At 37.8% G+C, this 23,266-nt stretch overlaps 1 protein-coding gene, 1 long non-coding RNA gene and 1 pseudogene across 3 annotated transcripts; 1 reads left to right on the forward strand and 2 right to left on the reverse strand.

Moving 5' to 3' along the window:
* Positions 1 to 2,172: 2,172 nt before the first annotated feature.
* On the reverse strand, positions 2,173 to 5,747 carry LOC145491733 (uncharacterized). Of its 2 annotated transcripts, XM_081470981.1 has the most exons (6): positions 5,261 to 5,747; positions 4,759 to 4,992; positions 4,515 to 4,641; positions 3,848 to 3,919; positions 3,183 to 3,254; positions 2,173 to 2,564 (listed from the first exon to the last, which is right to left on the reverse strand). In XM_081470981.1, the coding sequence occupies exons 1-6, from the start codon at positions 5,601 to 5,603 to the stop codon at positions 2,489 to 2,491; spliced, it is 924 nt and encodes a 307-aa protein (XP_081327107.1). In that variant the 5' UTR covers positions 5,604 to 5,747; the 3' UTR covers positions 2,173 to 2,488. The 2 variants fall into 2 exon arrangements, with proteins under 2 accessions (XP_081327107.1, XP_081327109.1); XM_081470983.1 differs by lacking the exon at positions 2,173 to 2,564 and having other exon boundaries at positions 3,179 to 3,254.
* Positions 5,748 to 15,512: 9,765 nt separating this feature from the next.
* On the reverse strand, positions 15,513 to 17,774 carry LOC145493740 (uncharacterized; annotated as a pseudogene).
* Positions 17,775 to 20,370: 2,596 nt separating this feature from the next.
* On the forward strand, positions 20,371 to 22,374 carry LOC145491749 (uncharacterized). The gene is made up of 3 exons (XR_014049882.1): positions 20,371 to 20,688; positions 20,783 to 20,853; positions 21,131 to 22,374. It is a non-coding gene; the product is annotated as an uncharacterized LOC145491749 (long non-coding RNA).
* Positions 22,375 to 23,266: the final 892 nt, after the last annotated feature.

A 23,266-nucleotide genomic window follows, 5' to 3' on the forward strand; every position in this document is an offset into this window, starting at 1 on the left:
ATCGCTTGTGAAGACGGTTTTAAATTTATCGTGGTATTTTATGTTGAGTTTCGTTCATTTTGTAGCAAATGTGACAATTTTACTTTTCACGCCAACGTTTGTAATTTGATACTTTTGTTTTCCTCGCCAATGTATGTAACAAGATACCTTTGTGAAAGTGAAGAATGATCATCGCAGTAAATTTTCCAATTTAAGCAATGAAAAAAATTAGCGCTTCAACAGGATTCGAATCCGTGACCTCCGCGATACCGGTGCGATGCTCTACCAACTGAGCTATGAAGCCACACATTGGGAGCGAGGTCAATTAATTGAGTTCATATCTTCCCGTGAGGAGTGACATGATGTGAAGTATATATATGAAATAATTCATATTGGAACTGCAGTTGTAGATGAAAGTGAAGAATGATCATCGCAGTAAATTTTCCAATTTAATTAAATTGGAAAATTTACCGCGATGATCATTCTTCAATTTCATCTACAACTGCAGTTCAAATATGAATTATTTCATATATATACTTCACAAGATACCTTTGTTTTCACGAAAATATAAGAAAGATGTCTATTTTTTTAACTCATTGCTGGAGATAAATGGAATATAAAAGTTAAATATCTGCTGACAAGTCGAAGAGGAACGATTTTGTTTTATTGAAAACGCAAATTTTCATTTCACCGATAAACAACAAGAACTAATCTAATCATCAAATAGTCACGTCCAGTCACAGAATACTGCGTTCTTATTCTGTTGCCAGCTTTGGTGTTAACAATTAAACCACGTGAAACTAATACACAATGCCATTGAGTAATACAACTGAGACAACTGAGGAGCGTTTCAACAAGTATTGAGGGAAGAGATCTTTACTTGATCGAAATTATATCGCACATCAGTGAGCGAGTCACCTCATCGACTGATAAAATTAATTGGCGGTTTCAGTAAGTGCCGCGGAGTCTGCCGCAATGATAACAAGTTTCGTTTGTCACAAATTTACTAGTTTTACATATAACTAACGCGGGAAAGTTTCGGCTGAATATGAGCTTTTGGCTCTCTTTCATAGAAGAGGAAACAAACAAGCTGCTAAGAAGAAGCAATATGTTTCCATTCTTTATTTGAACCCTGGTAAACACACAACAGACGACATTTCTTAAATCGAGCTATGGAAGATTCCAGAACGAAGTCAGAGTAGCGTTCTTTGCAACAAAAAAGGAGAACTGACGTTACCTGAAATATAGCTGCTATTCCTGGTCAAAACGGGAGTGTGGTATCACTCATTACAAAAAATAAAATAAGCGTGCATCTGAACTTGATAACGGAGTTTATCACACAAGCAATGCTAGAACGCATGCGCCTTACATGTTATGTTCTACCAAAAGGAAAAGAACTCAACGTTCGTGGGTAGTCCCGTGTGAAATGTATCTTTCACCTTACATATAGTCGACTTTGACGCTAACTAATCTGCGCATGCGTTTAGAGCAAATTCCTTTTTTTGTTAAGAGAATAACACCACGAGGATAGCATGAGATTTGCAAAACCATATATATATTTTTGTCATGTTATCAAAGGAAGTAACGTATGCATGACACGTTTTACGTAATACACACGGGCACCTATAGCTACCCCACCCAGCCTTCCTTCCCACAAGGCCAATTAATTAATTGAAATTAATTAATTAAACAAACATTAAAGTCTACACCTTATTGTGTTAGTGCATTAGGGAACAGCAGCCCCCTAAACCATCCCAATAGTGCACTCTGCACTAAAAATGGGGCAATTGCAGAGAATGAATGAGCTTACTAGTGCTTTTTAGAAAGCCATTATCTCCCTAAAATTCTACACCAAAATTCTTTTGGAGGTTTCACCAATTACCAAGTTCCATAAGTTCTGTAAATTCCTCAAGTCAATATTACATAGCATGATGCTTTCTCTACGCAAAGTAGTAAACTTCATCGGTTCTCGTAGCGCCACGGGACGCATAAGGCCTTAAGCAGCTTACTAGCAAAGCCAAATGTAAGCAATGACGCGTCAGCATTGATTCTGCTGCCTCTTATACATAGTATCAATCTATAAATGTTGGTTTCTTAATAACACTGGTTCCCTACAGCAGGAAATAGAGACTTTTTATAGCAGATAATAAATTTGATAAGAGGAAAATGAAGAGAAACGTACAAGCTAAGTAATTGAGATGGTCCGGCGAATGCCTTTGCAGGAAGACGACGAATAGCGTTGTGAGATAAATCTCCGCAAACCAAGAAGGAAAAAAGATCTAGTTTAGATGTATGTTTTTTCGAAAAACCCTAAAAACTTCATTTTATATATTTAGAAAAATATTATTAATACTGTCAAATGGATTAAAAATACCCTTGTTTAACGACGCTTGAATACATGTTAACCCTAGCCGCCTCGTGATCCCTCGTTTATCCTCCTCTTCCCAAACTACCAACCCCCTTTCCGACATTTTTGGCAACGTTTTGTTTAAAACATAAATGGATATACTTACAAGCCTTGCAAGCTCACCAAAGTAGAGAAAACATTTTCCGTTAAACTCGTAATATTATTTTCGGATAAGAATCTGCGAAAAACAAGGGTGGAAAACAACAAAAATACATGTTGCAGCAGCCATATTAATTGTTCAACGTCGAGATCACGGGAACCTTAACTTCTCTAGGAATTCGTCGCCTGCAAGTTCAACAGTAAGTGCATGTAGATAAATAAACCTTTTTAGCTTGGGCAGTTTGTTTTCCCATTACAGACTACGTGATATTCTCTAGGCAAATTGTTTTTTTTTTTATCCATCTAAAAATTTTTATTCGTATACACGTGACCATTATCAGAGTATCGTCACATGGTCTGAAATGGGGCAATAAAACCGCGCGACCTAAAAGGCTCTCTAAGGGGATGGCACAAAAAGAGGCTTAGAAATCATGGAGGCAACGTTAATCAAAAACTGAAAGTAGTGACTATTGCCCAACCATTAAAGAACACCAAATGTACAATGTAGAGTTCTGAGTGTCCATTGCGTAAACTGGTTTAGATTATTACTCTACTCTGGTTGGTAATAAGTAAATCTGGCTAAATAATACATCTAAGCAAGAGAACAAAGGATGCGAATTTGTTAAGTGTAATAACTTTAATCTATATCTAAAAGCGTCTTAAAAGGTAATCGTATGTTATTGAGTTGCAAACTTACAGTTCTTGCAGGCTGAATAAGTCTGAAAATAGTACTTCTGGTAGCACTTCTATTTCATTATCTCTGATATCACTAGACACAACAAAGAAAATTGTTTACTATAAGGGTACATGTAGTAAAAAGAAAAGAATGCTTTTTTGCACACTCCTAATACTGGTGGAAGAGGGCTGGGCAGGAAAAATCTACCCTGGTAACCTGATAATTAGTCTAGTAGTCAAGGAAAAGGAAAAGGATAGAAGAGCAAGGTAAAAAAAAAAGAAAAATAAAGGTAGAAATAAAAGTAAGGCAAATTGGGTACGTAGAAAACTAGGCGAAAAGCACCTTTTTTTCTTTTTGTGTACATTCAAACTTTCTAAGGACCAGCAACAAATAAAAACATTGGTACAGTACAAACCCAAAAAGTTACCTTGGTTTTGTTTAAACTTTAGGTAAAAAATGAAGTTTCTGTATCTTCGACAATAGGCAGAAAAACATTAATAGCAAAGATTTAAATGCCACTTCATGTCAAAAATCACATTTCAACAGGCTCCTCAATAAAATGTTTTTTTTTTAACTTTACTCGAGACGCCCATTTCTCCGCTGTTTTTGTCATTTCGCCCAAAGACCTCTGGACAGCAGCCTGTTGACAGACTTTGACAAAAGCAGCCTTGCTATTTGCCACTTACAGGTATTTAAGCGCAGTCATGTGACGGAAGGCTTCTTCAGGCAAATATCTCATCTTCATCCCCTTTATAGTGCTAATTCAGTGAGACATACACAATATTGCTATATGAACATCAATGACACTTGGAATAGTTTAAGGATGCAGTGTGTATCAATTGGGTCTCTTAGGGTATTTCTCTCATGAGCAGAATGTTATTGGCAGCAAAACACGTTTAGACGGTACTACGCATGCGCAGACCATTCTTTGTAGGCAGTTATTTGCAGGTCACGTGGTGGGCTTCCGACAAATGAAAAGTAGGAAACAATGCATCGAATGATAATTATTATCATAGGTAGTAAAATTATTATTGACTAATAAAATATAATTTAGATAATTTCATCCAATTAAAGTTGCCTGAAAATTAAGGCTTATTTAAGAGAGTGTTTCTTTGTTCAGAACTCGTTTGCCTCAGGGTTTGAGTTTCTTGAGGCTAAAACTTTTTAATATGTTTTATCCGTCTCTTGATGCCCTGACATCCACAGAGTGTATTTACCAGTAATTATAAGAAATCTATAACTTTTATCTGTCCTCAAAAAGTCAAAAGAAAATTATAAGAAAAGTAGATGAGCCTATTGAGAAAAAAAATCCAAATGGGTCGTAAAATCACGGTTGGTGTACAATGTACTTACAGAGTTGTAGCCGTCGATGGAAGACACTTTAAGATATCAACTGATGAATCTGACCCATCACACCAAAATTCATTTTCAACTTGATTGTCCATTGTTTTACCATGGCTAGAACACAGGTTTCCGCAATCTAAATGTAAATGAAGGAATTAATCACTATTACATTATTTATTTCATGAAGGGGCAAAGAGTTTCATAACAAAACCAGGGGTTATCATTGCAGCTACTACAGCAAACTACATCTTACCCACAATAGTAACTGATAGGTCTCTGGAGTCGGTACCAGCTTCATTACTTGCCACACACGAGTAGATTCCAGTTTCATTTAATGCAGTCATTACCAAGCCAGTCCCATTAGCCAAGGACGTGGAGTTCTTAAAGATGGATATGTTGATAGGTGGGGATCCTTCCGCAAAACACCAAACTAAGTGACCTGGCGCTGCTCGCACAACTGAGTCTGCGATCAATATTTTCGGTTTATCTGCATATGCAACAGTAATGTGTAAAGAGAGCAAACTCAGGTTTATTAGACTATTTAAGACATTCTTGATGTAAAAAAATAACACTGCCACATAATAATAGTAGCTTTTATTTATTTCTTGATGCTTAGCTCGCACTTAAGGTTACCGTATGCTTGGTGTCTCACGTCCAAGCGATGTAGTGCGTCTGGTCTAGACATAAATACCTAAAGCCTATATCAAATTAAAGCTAAATTAAATTAAATAGTTATCAAATTACCAAAAACTTACCTTTAGCTGTGTCAAACGTGTAAACACCCTTAAAGTTGCTAAGGGTAGACCGGTATTGTTTTATTAGCCTCACCAACATAAAACGGCCACTTGACTGTATGATGAAAGGTCGCCTTACTCCGGTAAATACCCCTAATAAGGTGTTGTTTGTGTAGAGCCCATCATAGATGTGGATCCAATTCTGTCTAAACCGTTTTGAATCAGATAACTGAAACGTCGCAAATTTTAATCTGATGTTGTGGTACAGAGGTGCTGTGATGACCCAGCTGGCAGTCGTACAGTGCTCAGATGATTCGGAACTGATGAACTCGCCAGAGCCTTGTACGTCAAAGTCACATGTCATAGAAAAGACATCTATAAGAGTAGATGCCTCAATGTTAAATAATTATAAACAAGGGCACGCAAGATGAAGAACAGATTTTTGTAAAGAAAAAAGCCCTTAAAGGTAGTAGCATTCAGTGAACTCTTACAGTTTTGATCAGGTTATATAAATGCTCAACTCAAGTATGCAATAATGCTCATACATTAGCCATTGATAACGAACCAACAAAGATGCCTTGAAAGAAAAACACTTAGAACCATTTTATCTCACTGAGTGTGTAGATACCAAAACTGCATAATTGGCTAATCAACTGCAAAATATTTTGATTGCAAAAAGAAAGAAGGAAAGATATATACCATTCGGTTTCCACACCAATATTGCAAATAAAGCGGGAACTGTATAAAGCCAACTTTGCATCCTTAATTCGGTGGAACAACTGCAATGATAATTGTAATAATAATAGCGATTTTAATAATAATGGTATCTATGACAAAATTCTCGATCGTGATTGGTTCTCCGCGCGCCTTTTTTTCACGTAATCGGCGCGCGATCACGTGTGTGTAGGTATCCAATTAAAGCTTTTTGTAATTGGATACCTGCAATTGGATACCCACGTGATTCGCATGTCAATTACGCGCGCTTTAATAGCTTTCTTCGCAATGTTTCCTCGAGTTTTCAAAACTTACTGACTTTTTCGCTCAAAAGAATATATCAAAAGATATTTTTAATTCCGAAGTTTGTACTAAATACGACTAATTAGTGATTGGAACTCGTGTCGTACAATTTAGGGAGTAATGGTGGTCGTAATGTGCTGAAGGTACCATCAATAGCTGTGTGAATTTTCAATAATAATAATAATAATAATAATAATAACCCAAACCCTTTCACCTAGCATTTCCAGAAATTATCCAAGTGTAGAAATCTTGAAATAGAAATCAAAAGAGAGAGGCAGATAAAAGCGCAACAATCCTAGTGCTCCTAGGCGCTATAGGGGAAATTAACAAAGGTTCATAGAAGTTCATCAGTGAAATATATGTATCAGGAAACGTAAATCTCTACGAAATTCAAAACCCAGCACCGTTGGGAGCTGCGCACGTTCTCCGGAAAGTTCTAGCCATCAAGTGATAACAAGGACAGGTTTACGGTCTGAGCCCCACCCTTGAGGAAGAAATACCCATCATGAAGTAAACACCTCTGGTAATACTAATAATCAAACTATACATAGCGCAACTTTCCATGTAATGATTTCGTGATCGTTACATTATAATAAGACTAATCAAAATTAGAAGGCATAAACTTTCAATGGTTTCTAAAAACAGTAAAACAGAAAAGTAAAGGGGCTCAAGAAGGCTGTAATAAAACGTGAGCTGCGACACGACCAGAACAAGGAATGTCTCTTTGGGAAAAATGAGCTACTGCCGTAACGAAAAGATTAAATAACCTTGAATTTAAATTGAATTCAATTTACCACTTGCCAAATATTCCCTGTTTACAGTATAACACAATTCATATATTTGAAAACAACTTTATATTTTGTTATTATTAAAAGAGTTAGCATCAAATATCGCGACAGTTGAGATTTTTCTGCCGTAGTAAATTATCTGCTCTGACAAATTAAATTGAAGACCACTTGGCTGATTGAAGTATCACTGAATTCATATATTTGAAGTCAAAGTTATATGTAATTATTATTGATAATTATTAACAAAAGATAATTAGCTGCGAGCCAGTTTTTCCTACAAATTGAAATGAGACCACCCCACAGTTTGCCTTATAGCCATATTCATATATTTGACGGTAATTATGTTTTAAAACACAGCGCATACGCCGGTTCTACCTAATTCCTATTGAGCAATCATGGTAAAAATCTTTATTTTTCAAGGCCAAGCGTAAATCCATGACGTGTGCAGTTTCATTTTAGCCGCAGAGTTTCGCTGCGAGTTTGTTTTGTTGAAATTTCGGCAATGTGAACAACATTCTGAAAGATCCAAACCTTATCGTACTAGCCTTTGACTATTACGAAGCTAAGATGCTTACTAAAACTGAAGCATACTGACTTTGTTTGTCTACATATCCATTGAGCATTTTGACTTTGTTTGCCTACATTTTCATTAATTCAAGAATGCGAATTTATTATTGACAATTTTAGAAATTAAAACAGATGAAGCGTTTTCGTTCAACTGGTGCTCAACTGATTGTGGCGTGTTTTTAACCATGCAATGTGGTTCTTTGTTTTCCTTCACCGTGCATTATAAAAACTTTGTATTCATTCACAAAAAAGTATGTTTTAGAGCCCAAGTAGTTATCGCTATGTTGTAAAATAATTAATTCATACTCTCAGCTGTGCAATATCGATTTATGGATGCAGAGCGCTCAAGAAACTAAATTTGTTCTCTTATGCCTCTCGTGCCCTCCAAAATCCCCGCGTGCATCCATAACTCGACATACACACGCTAAGCATGACCCAATTCTTTAGTTTCAATTAAGATTATTCCCAAAAATTAAACTGAAGATTATCCATTCCCCGATTATAAATTTTTGGTAAATTTTTATTTTCAATCCATTGACTTGCAACGGTTGCCTAAAATGTTCATAGCAAAGATGTCATTTTTGTTTTTTAATTATCAACGGGAAAAGACACTCATCAAGTTATTTTACTTCTGTTCCTTGTACAAAGCTCGTGCTTTCTAGAAGAACGTCAAACAGAAAAATCTGGTAATAGCATAGCGCGTCAAATAAGAATAAGCTTGTATACAAAAAAAAAATAGTCCGCTGCCAAACGTTCCTTTGATTTTTCAATGTTTAATTGACTTGGAATATTAAACCAAAATTGCCAGTCAAGAAGTAACCATCCGAGCACTGGGCAAAATGGAAGGTTAAAAGGGGCTAAGCGGCAAACAATAATTGATTTTAAGGAGAGGATAAGTTAAGTTAAGTCAGATAATAATAATAATATAAACTGAATCAGTAAAGAAGTATAGTTTGTCACTCAACCTACCTAGTCTACAGAAGAGTTAGTTCCTAGTGAGTGGTCTTTGTGTATATGGAGAACAACCACACTGCAGAATTATTTTCATTTTGTTCAAGTAGAAGAATGAAATATAATTCTCAAACTCATTAATAATTCATCAAGGTTAAACAAAGGAAATCATGACCATGACAGTGTTTGGATATCTGATCTTAATTAGCATAGATTTTTACGATTTTATTTCTCCTTTTTCTCCTTAGTTTTAGTTTCGATTGAGGAGATATGAAACACTCCAGACAGTGGCACTGAAGGCTCGTATTTTGTAACAAAAGACAAAATGTCTTTGCTAGTTTTATTTTCTTGCTTAAGCACTAGAGACTTTTTCGTGAATTTAATTTCGGATAGCACTTTTTCTATCTATCTTTGCTTTTCTTTCACATAAGAGTACACGTTAGACCTCAATCCGAAAATTCCACAATTAATATTCCAGCGCATTGATCTTTCAAATGACATTTACTGTTTTTTCGTTTCCTCCAAAGTAGAATTTAGAATTTCTGTCATAATCTGAGTTATCTCGTAGTTTCTTATTGTTAATTGCGAAACTTCATAAACATCATGAGTTTCAAAATTACCTACTTATTAACCGAGAGTGAGGTCTTTGCGGGAAAATCTCAAACCGAGACCGTAAAGACCGAACGTTCGAGATTAATAATTAGTTTATTATATGACTTTTTGCTTGGTTTTTGCAGGCCCGTAATCGGCCCGTGGGCATTACGGGAGAATAATGCCCTTGTATGAGCTAATCAGATCGCGCGTTATATCGGCTACAAACACAAGTCATATAATAAGTTTCAATTCTTTCATTTTGTTTATAACAACCATATCATTAAATAGATTTGAAGATTTAATAGTAGGTTTTGCAGTCTCTTTAAAGTTAGGTTCTTGTTAGTAACTAATTTTATAGAGCAACGTTTATACAAATTTTCAATAGTTTTTGTTCAAATATTTATCATTACTTAAAAAAACCTTTCTCAAATGGATTTTTTTTGCATTAGTCTTTAAGATCAGTATTTCTTTTTAACCCAGCTGACTGTAAAAAAAAAATATTTATTCCATGCCAACAATGACGCTTATGTCAGTTCCATTCAAATAAACTAAACTGTCTTCATCGTCTGTAAAATGAAATGTAACTGCATTTATATTTTTATTATTTAGTTTGTGCCAAATTCATAAAACGCGCGATTGCTTCCCGGTGATTTTCCGAAGCATGCTGAAATATCCCGAGCTAGCACTACAATAACAATAAAATACACGTCTTAAACATAAACAAGACTTACAGCATAGTGATTTTCAACCTGCGCTCACCCCTTACCATTGGCGTGTCTGCGTTAACGCGAGATGAGTGAAAGTGTGACATATATTTTGTTGTTATTGTAGTGCTAGCTCGACAAATTTTAGCACGCCTCGGGAAAGTCGCCGGAAGGCAATCGCGCGTTTTATGAATTCATGATATACAGAAATGTACAAAAGCATGGTGATTTGAGACAAAAGAAAGTTTTAATGAAGACAACAAACAATATGAGTGAAAATCAACGCAACATTTTGTTGAGTTGACGCTGAAAGTTAGCAGCCTTAAAATGCTTCAATTTACCTGAAACTCCGGTGCTACGTTGAATATGGATTAATCTCATTGAGGGCCAGGTCTAAAAAAAATTCATCGGGTAGTTTTTAATTTCCGCCCAATTTAAGAGGCGCCCTCTGCAAAAATTCCAGAAACTTTCTCAGATGAATGGTCTAGACAAGTGATTTACAAAAATATAACTTTCAGTTCAATTCGATTCGTATTTTAGCGCTGGGGCCACCATCTTGGTTTTGCCCCTCTGAGAAGGCTTTCAGCGGCCATTTTAGGGCACATTTTTAATAATTTGCCATACAAAGAAAACGATATAAATCCGGATAAAAACCCTTTAATCGAGACAAGCAAATGTTTGTTGTTACGTTGAGAGGCTGTTTTGGCAATTTGATCATCATCTGTTTTTTTTACAGAATTTTAAATTTCTTCCCTTTCGGACTACTCATTCGTGCGTGAATCCTCTTCACAAATTTAAGGAGACTGTCCATTGAGATAAGTCTATATGCTTCGACAGGCGCCAGATCATCTTCAACACTTTCATTCGAGGAACTTTCATCGTCGTTTGGCTGTATTTTCCGTTTGGAAGCAGATTCTGCGGGGGGCGGAATTTGCTCGCTGACAACATCGTCTTCACCAACAAAGGTGACTTCTACAGCTCGCGTTTCTTTCCTCCTCTTCTGCGCTACCTCCTGTTTCTGGGTTCCCCTAAAACCTTTCTTTCTCTTTCACGCACTATTCCTTAAAACAGACTGTTTTTTCCCAACGTTTGGTATGATTTACGGACAAGAACACCTGTCAACAAGATGGACGCTCACGCTCGATCTGTGAAGACTGAGTGCTTTGTAACCGGGCTTCGTATTAGTGGAAATTTAAAATCCAGGGATGTGGGGCTGGACTCAAGGTCTGAGGATCAAGTAGAATGAGTTGTTGTACAATTTTGGAGAAATGAAACGTGCCAAAACGATTGGATTACCTGTGGTTGCCATGGCAACCAAAAACAAATAATGTACTAGCCTTCAAAAGCGGCTGTTTTTTTAGCGGCGCATGAATAATTAAGCGTAAAATACATATATAATCTGAAACTAGATGGGTTCTAGTAATATTAAAGAGGGGGAAAAGGGTGAAATTTTCAATTTTTCTTTAAAATGCAAGCGTAATGCCCCCTTAAAGGCTGATTTTTTTAAAGTCATTTTCATTATTTTCATTTTTAAAACATTTTATTATTACTTTTTTGTGAATAGGGCCAAAATCCTTAGGCCCCTATCATCACTGTGGTAACAAGATATCAGGATACTATCTAGAGACTCTTTAATTAACCTATAATGCTAATAAAAACTCGAATATTGTCGCAGGCTAGCGAAAGCTCGGTCAGTCAAAAATAATCATTTTGACATGATCAAACTTTGAAACGGAATAAGGAAACGAAAGCCAAAAAAAAAAGGAAACGAAGTGCATTAAAAAGGTTAATATAACTTCGATATACGTGTTATTTAAACTTTCGAACGCAAAGAAAAATTTGCAAACGGTGCTTAAAGAACGTAACGGTACGAATAAATGTTTTTGCAGCGAGCCAGAATGTATGTCCACTAACATCGAGCCAGTGGTGGCACCTGCTGAATAGCATACTTTTTTTTTCATATTTCGTCCAGAGATGGCCTACTCTACTCTTAGAGAAGTAGTGGGATTTACGTTATGGCCTACATGTAGTGTAAAAACACGCAAAATGTGAGTGACTCATACCTTCGCTTCCATAAACTTCGATCTGTTCAATCCGCGTCACAGAAGTCTCCGTGTCTGGAAAGCCAAGACCTACAAAGCAAGGACCTAGCATGCGCCATCGATATTATTTCGTATAAATTATTCAATTTGACAATGTCTAGTGACGGTAATAATAGAATTAACCTGCAGCGAATTGAACAATGCAACCAAGTCATCAAATGTTAAGAAAACTATCTTAAATGCCAGTCGCCAAAAGCTGTTACGGGTTTAAACCTTATCACAGCTTAGGAAGTCATGGTGACGGGTAAGCAACACGCGCCAGAATTACAATTTGTTTTTAGGACAACCTTCAACCAGTGTTCTTTGTGCGTCTCTGTTGTGAGGGGGACAATGGGGGGTTCTAAATACCGCAATACCACAAAAAAATTCGGCGAGTACCGCAATACCGCAAAAAGATCCCTAACTACTGCAGTACTTCAATACCGAATGGAAACGTGATGTTATACTGAAAGCATGTTAACGTTTAGAGCAAACAAAACGGAAATAACAGTTAAGAATTTGCTAATTATCGTTAGGACAGGTAATTTTCGATTTAGACAAAATAAGTAACATCCATTGACATGGTTGGTTAATAATTAACAAAAAATAACAAACCCTTCTACGATTGCGACACAAGGAATTGCAGTTTACCGTTACCATGAGTCGGGAATGTCCAATCGGAAACTGGAAAAGGCTCGGAAAACTTTGGAGGACTAGAAGGATCATTTTTAATACCGTCCAAAATGCTAAAAAACCGCATCCCGCAGGTTCGGAGAATACCGTAATACCACAGTTCGAAATTAAAATTACCGAAATACCGCAAGAAAAATTGTCCAATACCGCAATACCGCAAACCCCAATGCCCCCCTCTGTTGTTGATATCATTTGAGAAATCGCCGCATGGGTTGATATGTCTCAGTTACACAATGATTAATACATGCGTCTGGGAGCCTGCATCGAAATATTTAAAAGAAAGCAACGAGTCTTCGTCATTAAATGAGTGAGAGCTTTTAGAGAACGTACGTTGCTCTGATGGGTCAAACACGTTACTAAATAAAATTCATGTACAACGTGATCACGGTCGGACACGGCAGTATTAAAGTTTGCTCACTGTTTGCCGCTTTTATTCTCGTGCAGTTTTAGACTTCGACTTGGGATAATTCCAAACTTCCGGCCGGGTGCTGCTCTGCAGGATGTCCTGCAGACATCTAGTAAATGATAGATGCATCTCCTTCTCTTGATGCTTTCAGTGAATTCAATGAAATTCAGTGAATCTTTACGATGTGAATGTTAAACATCCAAGACCGAAACAGTTTCCCTTCAACGTTCCCTTCACTGTCATGGAGAACGAACGAAGCATTAAAGATTGACTTAAAACCTATACCTTACTACAGGAAATTAACGATGCACCTGAATTTTAATTTACGTCGATGTTAATTTAAATCGCACTGTTTTACATCATTGTTGTTCTACAGCACCTTTATTTCAATAACAAAACCTCATTTGCTCATAGTTCCATTAATTAATGCCTCGGAGTCACTATTTGGCAGTTCTTCTATAAGAATTGAGTTCAAAATGTCGTTCGATCGTCTTCCCAAAAGGATAGGCTGCTTCAGCCTTTCTTCTTAAAATTTCCATGGCCCGTTATTTTCGGGAAAATTTCGCGTTAATTTAATGTATGTAAACCTAACTTTTGGAAAATTCGCGTTAATTTTGTGGAACGTAACATAATTTTTCTTCGCTTTGTCAACGGGCATCGTTAATTAAGCAATAGCACCACAAGTTTCTACTTGGGATGTTGGAAGAACACTCGAGGAATTCGTAAATCACTCGCCTGCGACTCGTGATTTACGAATTCTTCTCGTGTTCTTCCAACATCCCGCGTGGTTTATCAGCCTATAAACCATAGAAACTTGTGGTCTATTGCTTTTATGTAATAATTCAGAAGACACGCGAAATTTCCATGAGTTTACTGGCACAATAAACCATAGCTGATTGACCAATCAGAGCGCGCGCATTGATTTGATTATTATATAATTTCCTAAATTCGTATCTATAACGAAATTCTCGATCGACATTGGTTCTCCGGGTGCCTATTTGCCACGTAATCGGCGCGCGATCACGTGGGTGTCCAATTGCAGATATTCAATTTAAACTTTTTATAATTGGACACCTGTAATTGGATACCCACGTGATTTGTACGTCAATTGCGCACGCTTTAATGGTTTTCGTTGCAATGTTTCCTACAGTTTTCAAAACTTATGAAACGCGCTACATACGTTTTCGCTCGCAATAAGTTCTCAAAAGACATTGTTAATTCCGAAATTGGTTATACATACGATTAATCAGTAATTCGACCTCGAGTCGTACAATTCAGGGAGTAATCGTCTTCCAATTTCAAATCGGCCTCGCGCTTCGCGCGCTATTTTGAAATTACTCGCGCGATTACCCCCTAAGTTGCACTCCACCCGGTCCAATCACTATTACTAATAAGCTAGTTTTGATCATTATTAACTCAGAGATCAAAATAATGTTTTGTTCTAAATTTGCTTGATGTTATATAGATTTTTAAAGCTATATCATGCTGTTTGTAAAGCGAGCAATTCTTTACTTCACTTTAAGCTAATGAATAAAAAATTTAGTGCCACTTTGCGATCAAATCTGAAGTAAAACCAAAACCATTCGTTTTTCGTTCGCGCTGGTTTCCCTGCACTTCGCATCGGCGACATGTATTTGCTTAGAGGTTTGATTGGTTCAGTGGAGTGTCTGTGTCCTTTGTGACTGCCCAGAGTGATGACCTCGGTTTGGGTGTTACGGTGCTCAATTCAAAACCTCTCTTATGCAAAACCAAAGAAAGTGTGATTCTCTTTCGACACTTTGAAGTGAAACTGCTGAAAACAGGAACGGCACGCAAGCTCTTGAAAGATAATAACGAAATTACAGTACGTTCAATCTGCATTATGCAAATCTTATGTAAATGCCAGATGAGCATCAGGAAATTAAACAAAAAAGGATCGTATCAAAGCTATAAGATTCTATAAATCAAAATTACCATTTTACAAATTACTGGTCGATGGTAGCCTACACATTAAGGGGAGGGGATTAGCCAAACAACCGCGGGTACTCCGTGCCGATAAATCAGCAAACAACAAATTGCACTAAGAAAGATAATTTAACAGAATTTACCGAGTTACTTCATCTACAACTTCTCTTTGTTTTGTTTTAAATTACCATTCTTGTCTTCTTTAAGACGCTTCTTGACAGTCACTTTCAATTTTACTTGCTTCCAAGTTTCGCTCACCTGTTAAACCTTCCAAAAATATACTTACAGGGACTGGTTATATGCGTTTTTGGAGTTCTCTATCAAAGAATGTTTCTGTAACAACTAATAGATTGTAAGATTATCATCGTGTACTTATCATGTTATTTCAGTTGTTAGCCAAACGTTCCAATATAGTAATAAGCTTACGTTTAGAATCGTTAAAAAACATCTAATGCGATGTATAACAAGTAACCATTAATTTTTAATAATCCTAAGTTGAATCAATTCAACACACAGTAAAATCACGAGTCAGGTCTTATTAACTGTCCAACGAAACTGTAAACAAGAGAAAGCACCCAATTTCTTATAAACATTGATCAAGATATTTAGAAGTTAGATCAGAAGTTTATTTCCCTGAACTTTTCAACTAATGCATTTCTGACAAACAAAGTATCAGATAATAAAGTGTATTATCGTTTGTCTCACTGTGTGAATCATACGTAAGGTGCTGATCAGTATGTGTTGGCTTCCTGTAGACACTGGTGGTGAGGCGGCCATCGCTTTCTCTATAAACTGACTTGTCGAGAAAGGCGATCTTGCTGTTATTCTCGATCCCCATGGTGAAACGGATTGATGATTGTTGACTGTTTAGGTGTTGTAGAAAGACGTCAACTCTATTCCGATCCAGGATGGTGAAGGTGTCATCTACGTAGCGCTTCCAGATCTTAAATTTGCAAGGTGCGGACGCTATTGCTTGTTCTTCAAATATCTCCATGTAGAGATTACTAATAACCGCGGATACCGGGCTCCCCGTGGCTGTGTGGTTTCGTTGTTGGTAGAAATACGTAGATCTTAATACGAAATTCAAGAGATCCGCGATTTGAGCTGAGGTTAGTGTCGTGCGGTCAGCCAGGTCTGCGTCACTCTCTAGTTTCCGCAGCGCGGCTTGTACGGCTCCCTCGATAGGTATGTTGGTAAACAGCGACTCTATGTTGAAGGACACCATGATCTCGTGTTCCTGGATCTTTTCACTGACGATGGTGGATGCGAAGTAAGCTGAGTTTTCCACTGTGAAGTTCGAGTTGCCTGTTAGAGGAGATCAGATGTTAGCCAAGAAAACAGACAAATCATAAGCAAAAGTATTTACACATGACACAATTGGCCTAAGCGGTGTGTCGGCCTTGTGGATCTTAGGTAAACCATTAATCCTAGGTTGTTTATGTCGGGGTCTGATCTGGTATGTGTCCATCCCGTTACAGGGCTAGTAGCTTCTCGGAAAGTTTCCAGTTCAAGCTGTCTGTTGGGTCTTTGTTGAGCAGCTGGTACGGTCCGGAATCAACTAGCGCTGACATTTTGGTGTAATATGTTTCAGCGTCCAGGATTACGCTGGCGCGACCTATATAAGCCGGGAGGACCATGATGGAGTTGTCCTCTTTTAGGCTTAATTTTAGAGCCTCTTGCTGTTCCTTCGTGATGTTAGGCGTGGTTGGTTGTGCCATTTGAAAGATGGTGTTGACAGCTCTCTTGACTGTGTCTACTCGTTCCGCATCCAGTGGCTTGACTGCTGACTCAACCTTGGCGAATATCTCCGTGGCTGGGACGCTGGTAAGAGTCACGGCAAAATATTGATCAGTACCTAGGGTATGATTCACAACACCCTCAGTCAGTAAAGCACGGTATTGTGAAGTGTCTGTACGACCGGGCCAAACGTCTCGTGACCAAACCATCAGTAATCGTGGAGAGAAGAAACACCTGTCATCTGTACTTGTTTCTAACGGATATACCTCCTTTTTGTGCAGAAGATCACAAAGACAAGAACAGCCCCAAGAAGAGAACCCGTGGCAGAGTTCAAATTACCTTATGTCTAAGGAGTATCGGAGCTTCTCCACCGCTGCATAGAACAACAAGGTATTCGCACTGTCTATTTAAGTCTGACACGACATTTCGGTCACACTTAGTGTGACCAAAGGACGCCGTCGACCCAGCTTAACTTGATGGCGTGGTCTACAGGCTTCCCTGCGAGTACGGCAAAGTCTACATCAGGGAAACAGGGAGACCTATGGAGGAGAGGATCAAAGAACACGACAGGGATATACGACTCGCCAGAACCCAGACCTCCGTCGTTTCTGAACACGCCCACGAGACCGGCCACTATCCGAGGTCAAGCTTATTGATCGAAATCCTCGCTGGTACACAAGTAAGGTCAAGGAAGCTATCCACATAACACTTCACCTTCATAACATCAACAGGGATAGTGAAATTGAAATTCCTGATTCATGGATGCCCACGATCAATACACAACAACGGGAAAACGGTACAACAGCGAACCGCTGAGGGAACAGCTACTCACCGGAACATTGGAACAATGGGAGGATTGAAATCCACGAATCACAGCCGATTTTCGTAATATAAATGATGCCGTGTAATCAGTCGACCTCATCGCCTGAAGAATTGAAGACTAGCAGTAACCAGTCGAATCACCGCGATCTACATCTCAAGTGACTAGCTACATCGTGAGACAAACGATAATACACTTTATTATTGCATCTACCACGATGAACAACAACAATCTTTTCCTCGACAAAATATCAGATCTCAAAGGATATTTTAACTATTGTCAAGACAGAACCAGCATGTCCTATTACGGACGGAACAAAATCAATCAGTTACATTATCAATATTAAAGATCACAAAGATGGTCAAGGAACTTCATAAACGCTTTTCTTAAAACTCAGATCGTCTAGGGTAACTAGGACGCAAGTAAAATAATCAAGTGTCCACAAGTGAGCGCTAACTATGCTTCAGCCAAGTAGCTACAGAAACATTGTTTCTAATTACCTAATTAGGACCATGTTGTTTTTGAAGTAATGTTTAACGCGTTAGCTAAGACACTAATTGCCCTAACGTTGAAAGCCCATTTTCTCTCTCTCTCTTATCTGTAGAAAATAGGAGAAAAACAGCACGTGACACAGGAATAGAGCTATTAAGCTTCAACTACGATAACAGCGAGATCAAACTTCAGTTTATGAGTTCATGATTGCCTGGATGTGACCAAGCCTCCATTTCAGCACTATTAAATTTATGGGTTTTTTTCTTCATTGATCGTTCTTCCAGTCACAGACAAGTGTCCTCTTCACTCAGTCTTGAATGCTCATGAACGTCAAGAGAAGAGCTTTCCTCTCAAATTGCGTTTTCCTTAATTTTCTCGTTGCGAGTATCAGCCATTTTACCAGTCTTACCGTTTTTTGGCGTTCGGTTAGTTTCCTCATCTGTGGGGTCAAAGGTAACCACTCCGCTGTCCATGAAAGAGCTGGACATCGACGGCATGTTGAATTGATTCCACTAGTTGATAGTTGTTGCTTCAGAATGTTTCTGCCAGCTAATCCGCGTATTTCGCCCTGCAATTTAGTAAAAGACAGGACCATGACAAGACAACAAGAAAATAAAAAGACCATCGTGGATTTTTGCGCTATTCGTTTATGTAGCAATAAATGTATACAAAATACTGCACTGCAAAAAAGAAAAAAGTCAGTTTCATGTCAAAATGGGACGATAAGTCAATTTGTTTCCATGGAAGAAGACTTCAAGAAGACTGCAAGCAGTCTTTTCGTAAAATCCTTTACAGGAGCAAAGGGTAATTATTAATTGAAATCAGTCAACCAAAGTGTCAGGGCCCCTGTGATAGCAGTCTAGTACTTCAAGGGCTACTCTGTTTAGAATATTTAAATAAAACATATTTTTGACCGTACAAGTAAGTATTACATGTAACTATTTATAGGTAAGAAATCTAAGATAATTCATTCAACACACAGTAAAATCACGAATTAGATCTTCATTGTTCTACGAAACTGTGAACAAGAGAAAGCGCCCAGTTTGTAACAGAAGCCCTCAATAAAAAAATTGACCTCGATATCTAGAGAATAGATCAGAAGTTTATCAGTTTTTTTGGCTATGAAGTGTCAGACAGAGCCACGAGGTCTTATGATTCACGGAACTAAAAGGAGATAACTTAAGAGTAAGTTGACTGAAAACTTCCATGAACAGTAATTAAAGATCACGTAGATGATTACAGGACTTCATAAACGTTTTTCTTAAAACTCAAAGATCGTCGAGAGTAACTAGACGCAAGTAAAATATTCAAGTGTACACAAATGGGCGCTAAGACCCAGGTCAAGCGTCGAAATTCACATGAGACGAACCAAATTATTTTGAGTCAATCCCGCAAACGGGTAAAGACCGTTGGGTCAAATATCTGAAGCACACGGACAGATTGTGTAGGTCGATCTAAATTCAGTCGGACGAACTCAGTTGAGTCAAATGCCGAACTTATCATGAACGTAATTCGCTCAGTTCAGACGGTTCGTCTAATGTGAAGTTTGAAGTTTCCTGTGCCTATATTTTTAGGACAATCAGACAGTCGATCCAGGGCGCTAAAATTCAACTTTTAGACGAGAAATTTGGTACAAAAGTCTTACATGTCTTTTTGTTTGATTCGAAGGGTGAAAGAGCTTTTACATGCGTCGTTTAAGGTTTTTCGATGGAGTGTTTTCCTAGACCATACCAAACAGATGAATGAGTCATAAATCAAAAAGACACCAACAAAATATTCATAGCTTCAAAACATAACATCAGGACACATTATGATATTATTTGAAGCAATACAATTAGTATGTAATATTTAGACTGATCGTTAACAATATGGAAATAGTGAAAAACAATAAAAAATGTGAAATCTGAATTTACCATTAGTATGCAAAATGTTTGACTTGAAATGCTCGAAATTAAACATGCATTTTTTCTTGTATATTGAACTTTACATTTTTGGTATTCTTGTACATTCCACTTTACATTATAGACAATGGTATGAGCCTTTTTATATCTCATCTAGTTAGTACAAAATTTAGTTTTACCGACTTTTAATTCTTGTTTATTGTTTCCATGGAAATATCGATTGCCTTTTGAAATAGATGATACCAAAATTCAATCAAATTTCCAATCACTGGTGTAATTTTCACATAGATCTGATGAAAGAAGAATTGTTAAAAGCTGATTGAAAATGCTTGTATGCCTACTTGAGAACAACTGGGTCGAGACACCAAAGCATGTTATTGTCTGTTGGTCAATACTTAAACATATCCTCTGAGTCATCTATTGTTTCCATGTTTAGCTGTCAGTGTAAATGACATGACTGTCACATTTGCAAGAAGGTGATTGGCTAACAGAGCTTTAATTAACAATGTGCACTTTCCATAACCAGCCCGGGGGCATGATGCAGTATTTTAATTTATTCAGCTTTCTACGGCTTTGTGAGATTTAGCATTTGATAATTCATTCGTAAAATTCGCGTCTAATTTCTTGTAAAAACGACATGGAGTCAGCAACGGATGAGAAAAGTCTCGAGAAACGTCTCAAAGTAGCCGCTTTAGCTTGGGCTTGTACCCTCACCTCACGGGCTTGGCGCCTCTAGAACCACCGTCAGTTGATGGTTCGTTTCGCTATTATTTAAGCGATCTCGAAATATTTGCGCGGCTGCTTAATGCTAAACCCCACAATGCTAACAGTATGCCTCCTCTTCTTAGAAGAGAGCGCGATAAGACGATGGCAAGAAGGAAGGGTCAACAATGTGAATGAAAAGGAATTCAAATGACAGGTACGTCAGCCGCTGGCTCCGTCTTACGTTGCAGCACTTGTTGAGGTCTGGAAATTGAGGAGAGAGCTATCTAATGTTATTCAATATCTCGAAGAACGTCTCGTAAGAAGGGACTACAATTTTGTTGTACAGCTGAATATTTGCTTTTTTAACCAGTATTATTGTTATTGAAGAATCAAGTGGTCTGTTTGCCTTATCAGCCAAATCCAGGGATCAGATCGGACAGTGCAATCTTGCAGTTCAGTATTAGAAACTAATATATTCCCTTTATTTACAGGGTAAACTCAAAATGAACACGATTTTCTTGGAGCAAATAACATGAACGTCGAACAGAGCAGTCCTTGATGTAGTCCATTAATGGATTTATGGTTGATAGGATAACAGGCTTCCCTGTGAGAACTACGACATTTTTAAGTTTAGTGCATGATCAGAAGAGATAACAGAAAAGTTAGAAATTGATACGTAGACTTTATTTACTAAAAAGCCGTCATATTAAAATGCCAATGGCCACACGTCATCTAGATTTGTTCAAGATAAGTGCTTTGTTTGAAAAGGTCTTGTCCAAACACGTCTCATAACTGTTATCTCACATTAATATTTACATTTCTTTGACAGAGCTCAGTGTTGAAATCTGCCGTTTTTATTTTACTTGTGAGCATAAATGTAAGCGTGTATCTTCTCTTCAACCTTATTACAAATAGCATCAAACTATGCGGCTGATAGTTTTCCGTCATGTAAGGTAATAGAGATTTAATAGAGTAATAAGATTAGTGTCACCGTTGTCATTGCCATTGTCGGTTATTTAATTAAGAGTATCCTATTAGCATCTCTATCAACACTATTTTTCATTAATATTACTCCTAACTTTAAAAGATATTATTGCTTTATAAGTATTTTACAACGTAATCAGGGTTTAGGTTGTCAATGCATAGCCCATGATAGTACAGTTATAGAAAGGCATTCCTTCCTTGCCTTGTTAAAGTTGAAAAATGCCAACGTAATTGTCAACAGGGTGATTGAGCGAACAACCTATTATAAATAATGTTAATATATAACATTACGAATTTCATCCATACTGAACTGTCAAACGTCGTACATATGTCTGTTTTTATTCTATGCTATCATGTCGTTGTTGAGTCGTCTTGTTTTGGTCTCAGGCCCCGTCAACACCATGCAAGAGAAATTTGAAAACGCAGCTTTATTACCTCGTGTACGGTTAAGCTAACCTTCCACGCTAGGCCATCACGAAAACGTAGTTTTTCGAAAGTGCTCTACAAACCGGAGGAATTTGAAAAATAGCGGAGTGTACGTTTTAGGGTAGACGGAAAATATTTTGAAAACGGATCTTTCCTAATACGATGACGTCACGATAATTATGTGAAACACTCGACAAATCACTCACCTTCTTAAAGGGGCGGAGCCGACGGGGAAAGGTCTTGGGGTGCCCGTGAAACAACATACAACGGGTGGCGAAAACGATGACAATCTGGTGAGTACCCTTACTTTGCACCTCACCCCCCCCCCCCCTTGAAAAATCCTGGCTACTCCCCTGCTTTAATTCTACTGCAGGTTTCACGTAAAGATAAGAGAAAAGTAAAAAAAAAATCGGCTTGGGTGTGCGCGAAAAAAATTACGCGTTATTTTTTTCGCTTTCGCCTCTGTACATGATGTTCGGCTAAAATACGCAAAAAATTACGCCTGTTCTGCAGGCTAAAGTATATGACACTAATCATCTTGCGTTCTCTTTCACATTGTGCTTCAGTTAAACCCTGTCTTGAAAACGTAATATCAACGCCGCCTTCGTTTGCTGACATAACAATAGAAATGAGTTTTCTTTTCTAAAACTGGAAAACTTTGGGGGAGCAATCGTTTCGCCAAAAGCAAACTCTCTCTGTCAAAATGGTTAATGCGGTTTTCATGCTATTTCCCGCCAGAAAAACACTGCCTGCCCAATTTTCCGCCAAGAAAAGATGGTGTTGATACGGGTTCGTACGGTGATGTCATAAACAAATTTTCTCGGCTTGATGATTTAACCAAAAATTCTCCGTAATCTAAGAATGTATGCAACAATGTCGGTAGAAAAATAGGTATATTCATATTAATTGGGGCACGAAATATATCTTATAAGGAGGCCGTTTCGAGGGATGCTCTTACGGAGTTGAAACACCGCTGTCACTGTTTTACATCTGCAGATCCATCAGAAAAGACCACACATCACCATGAGTGACCTTGAAGTGTTCTTATGTTATTCATTTCGACAATCGGTAACCTTCCCTGGGGAAGGGGGGTACTATACGGGGAGGCTCCGCCGGAAAGGGGTACCTTTTCCAGGCTTCAGATATATAAAAGGGTAGGGATTTTACAAGTTAGTGATAGTAATTGGACCGAGTACAGTACAATTCAGGGAGCAGTC

The sequence above is a fragment of the Orbicella franksi genome, chromosome 7 (genome assembly GCF_964199315.1).
Source record: "Orbicella franksi chromosome 7, jaOrbFran1.1, whole genome shotgun sequence".
Classification (NCBI taxonomy): Eukaryota; Metazoa; Cnidaria; class Anthozoa; order Scleractinia; family Merulinidae; genus Orbicella; species Orbicella franksi.

Excerpts from the sequence above, each read along its gene's own strand:
- LOC145491733 (XM_081470981.1), bottom strand. The coding sequence starts at position 5,603 with ATGACATGTGACTTTGACGTACAAGGCTCTGGCGAGTTCATCAGTTCC. Across the intron at positions 4,993-5,260 it reads CACGTTTGACACAGCTAAAG|ATAAACCGAAAATATTGATC; the intron begins GTAAGTTTTTGG and ends TTGCATATGCAG. Across the intron at positions 3,255-3,847 it reads ATGACTGCGCTTAAATACCT|TGATATCAGAGATAATGAAA; the intron begins GTAAGTGGCAAA and ends TGTTGTGTCTAG.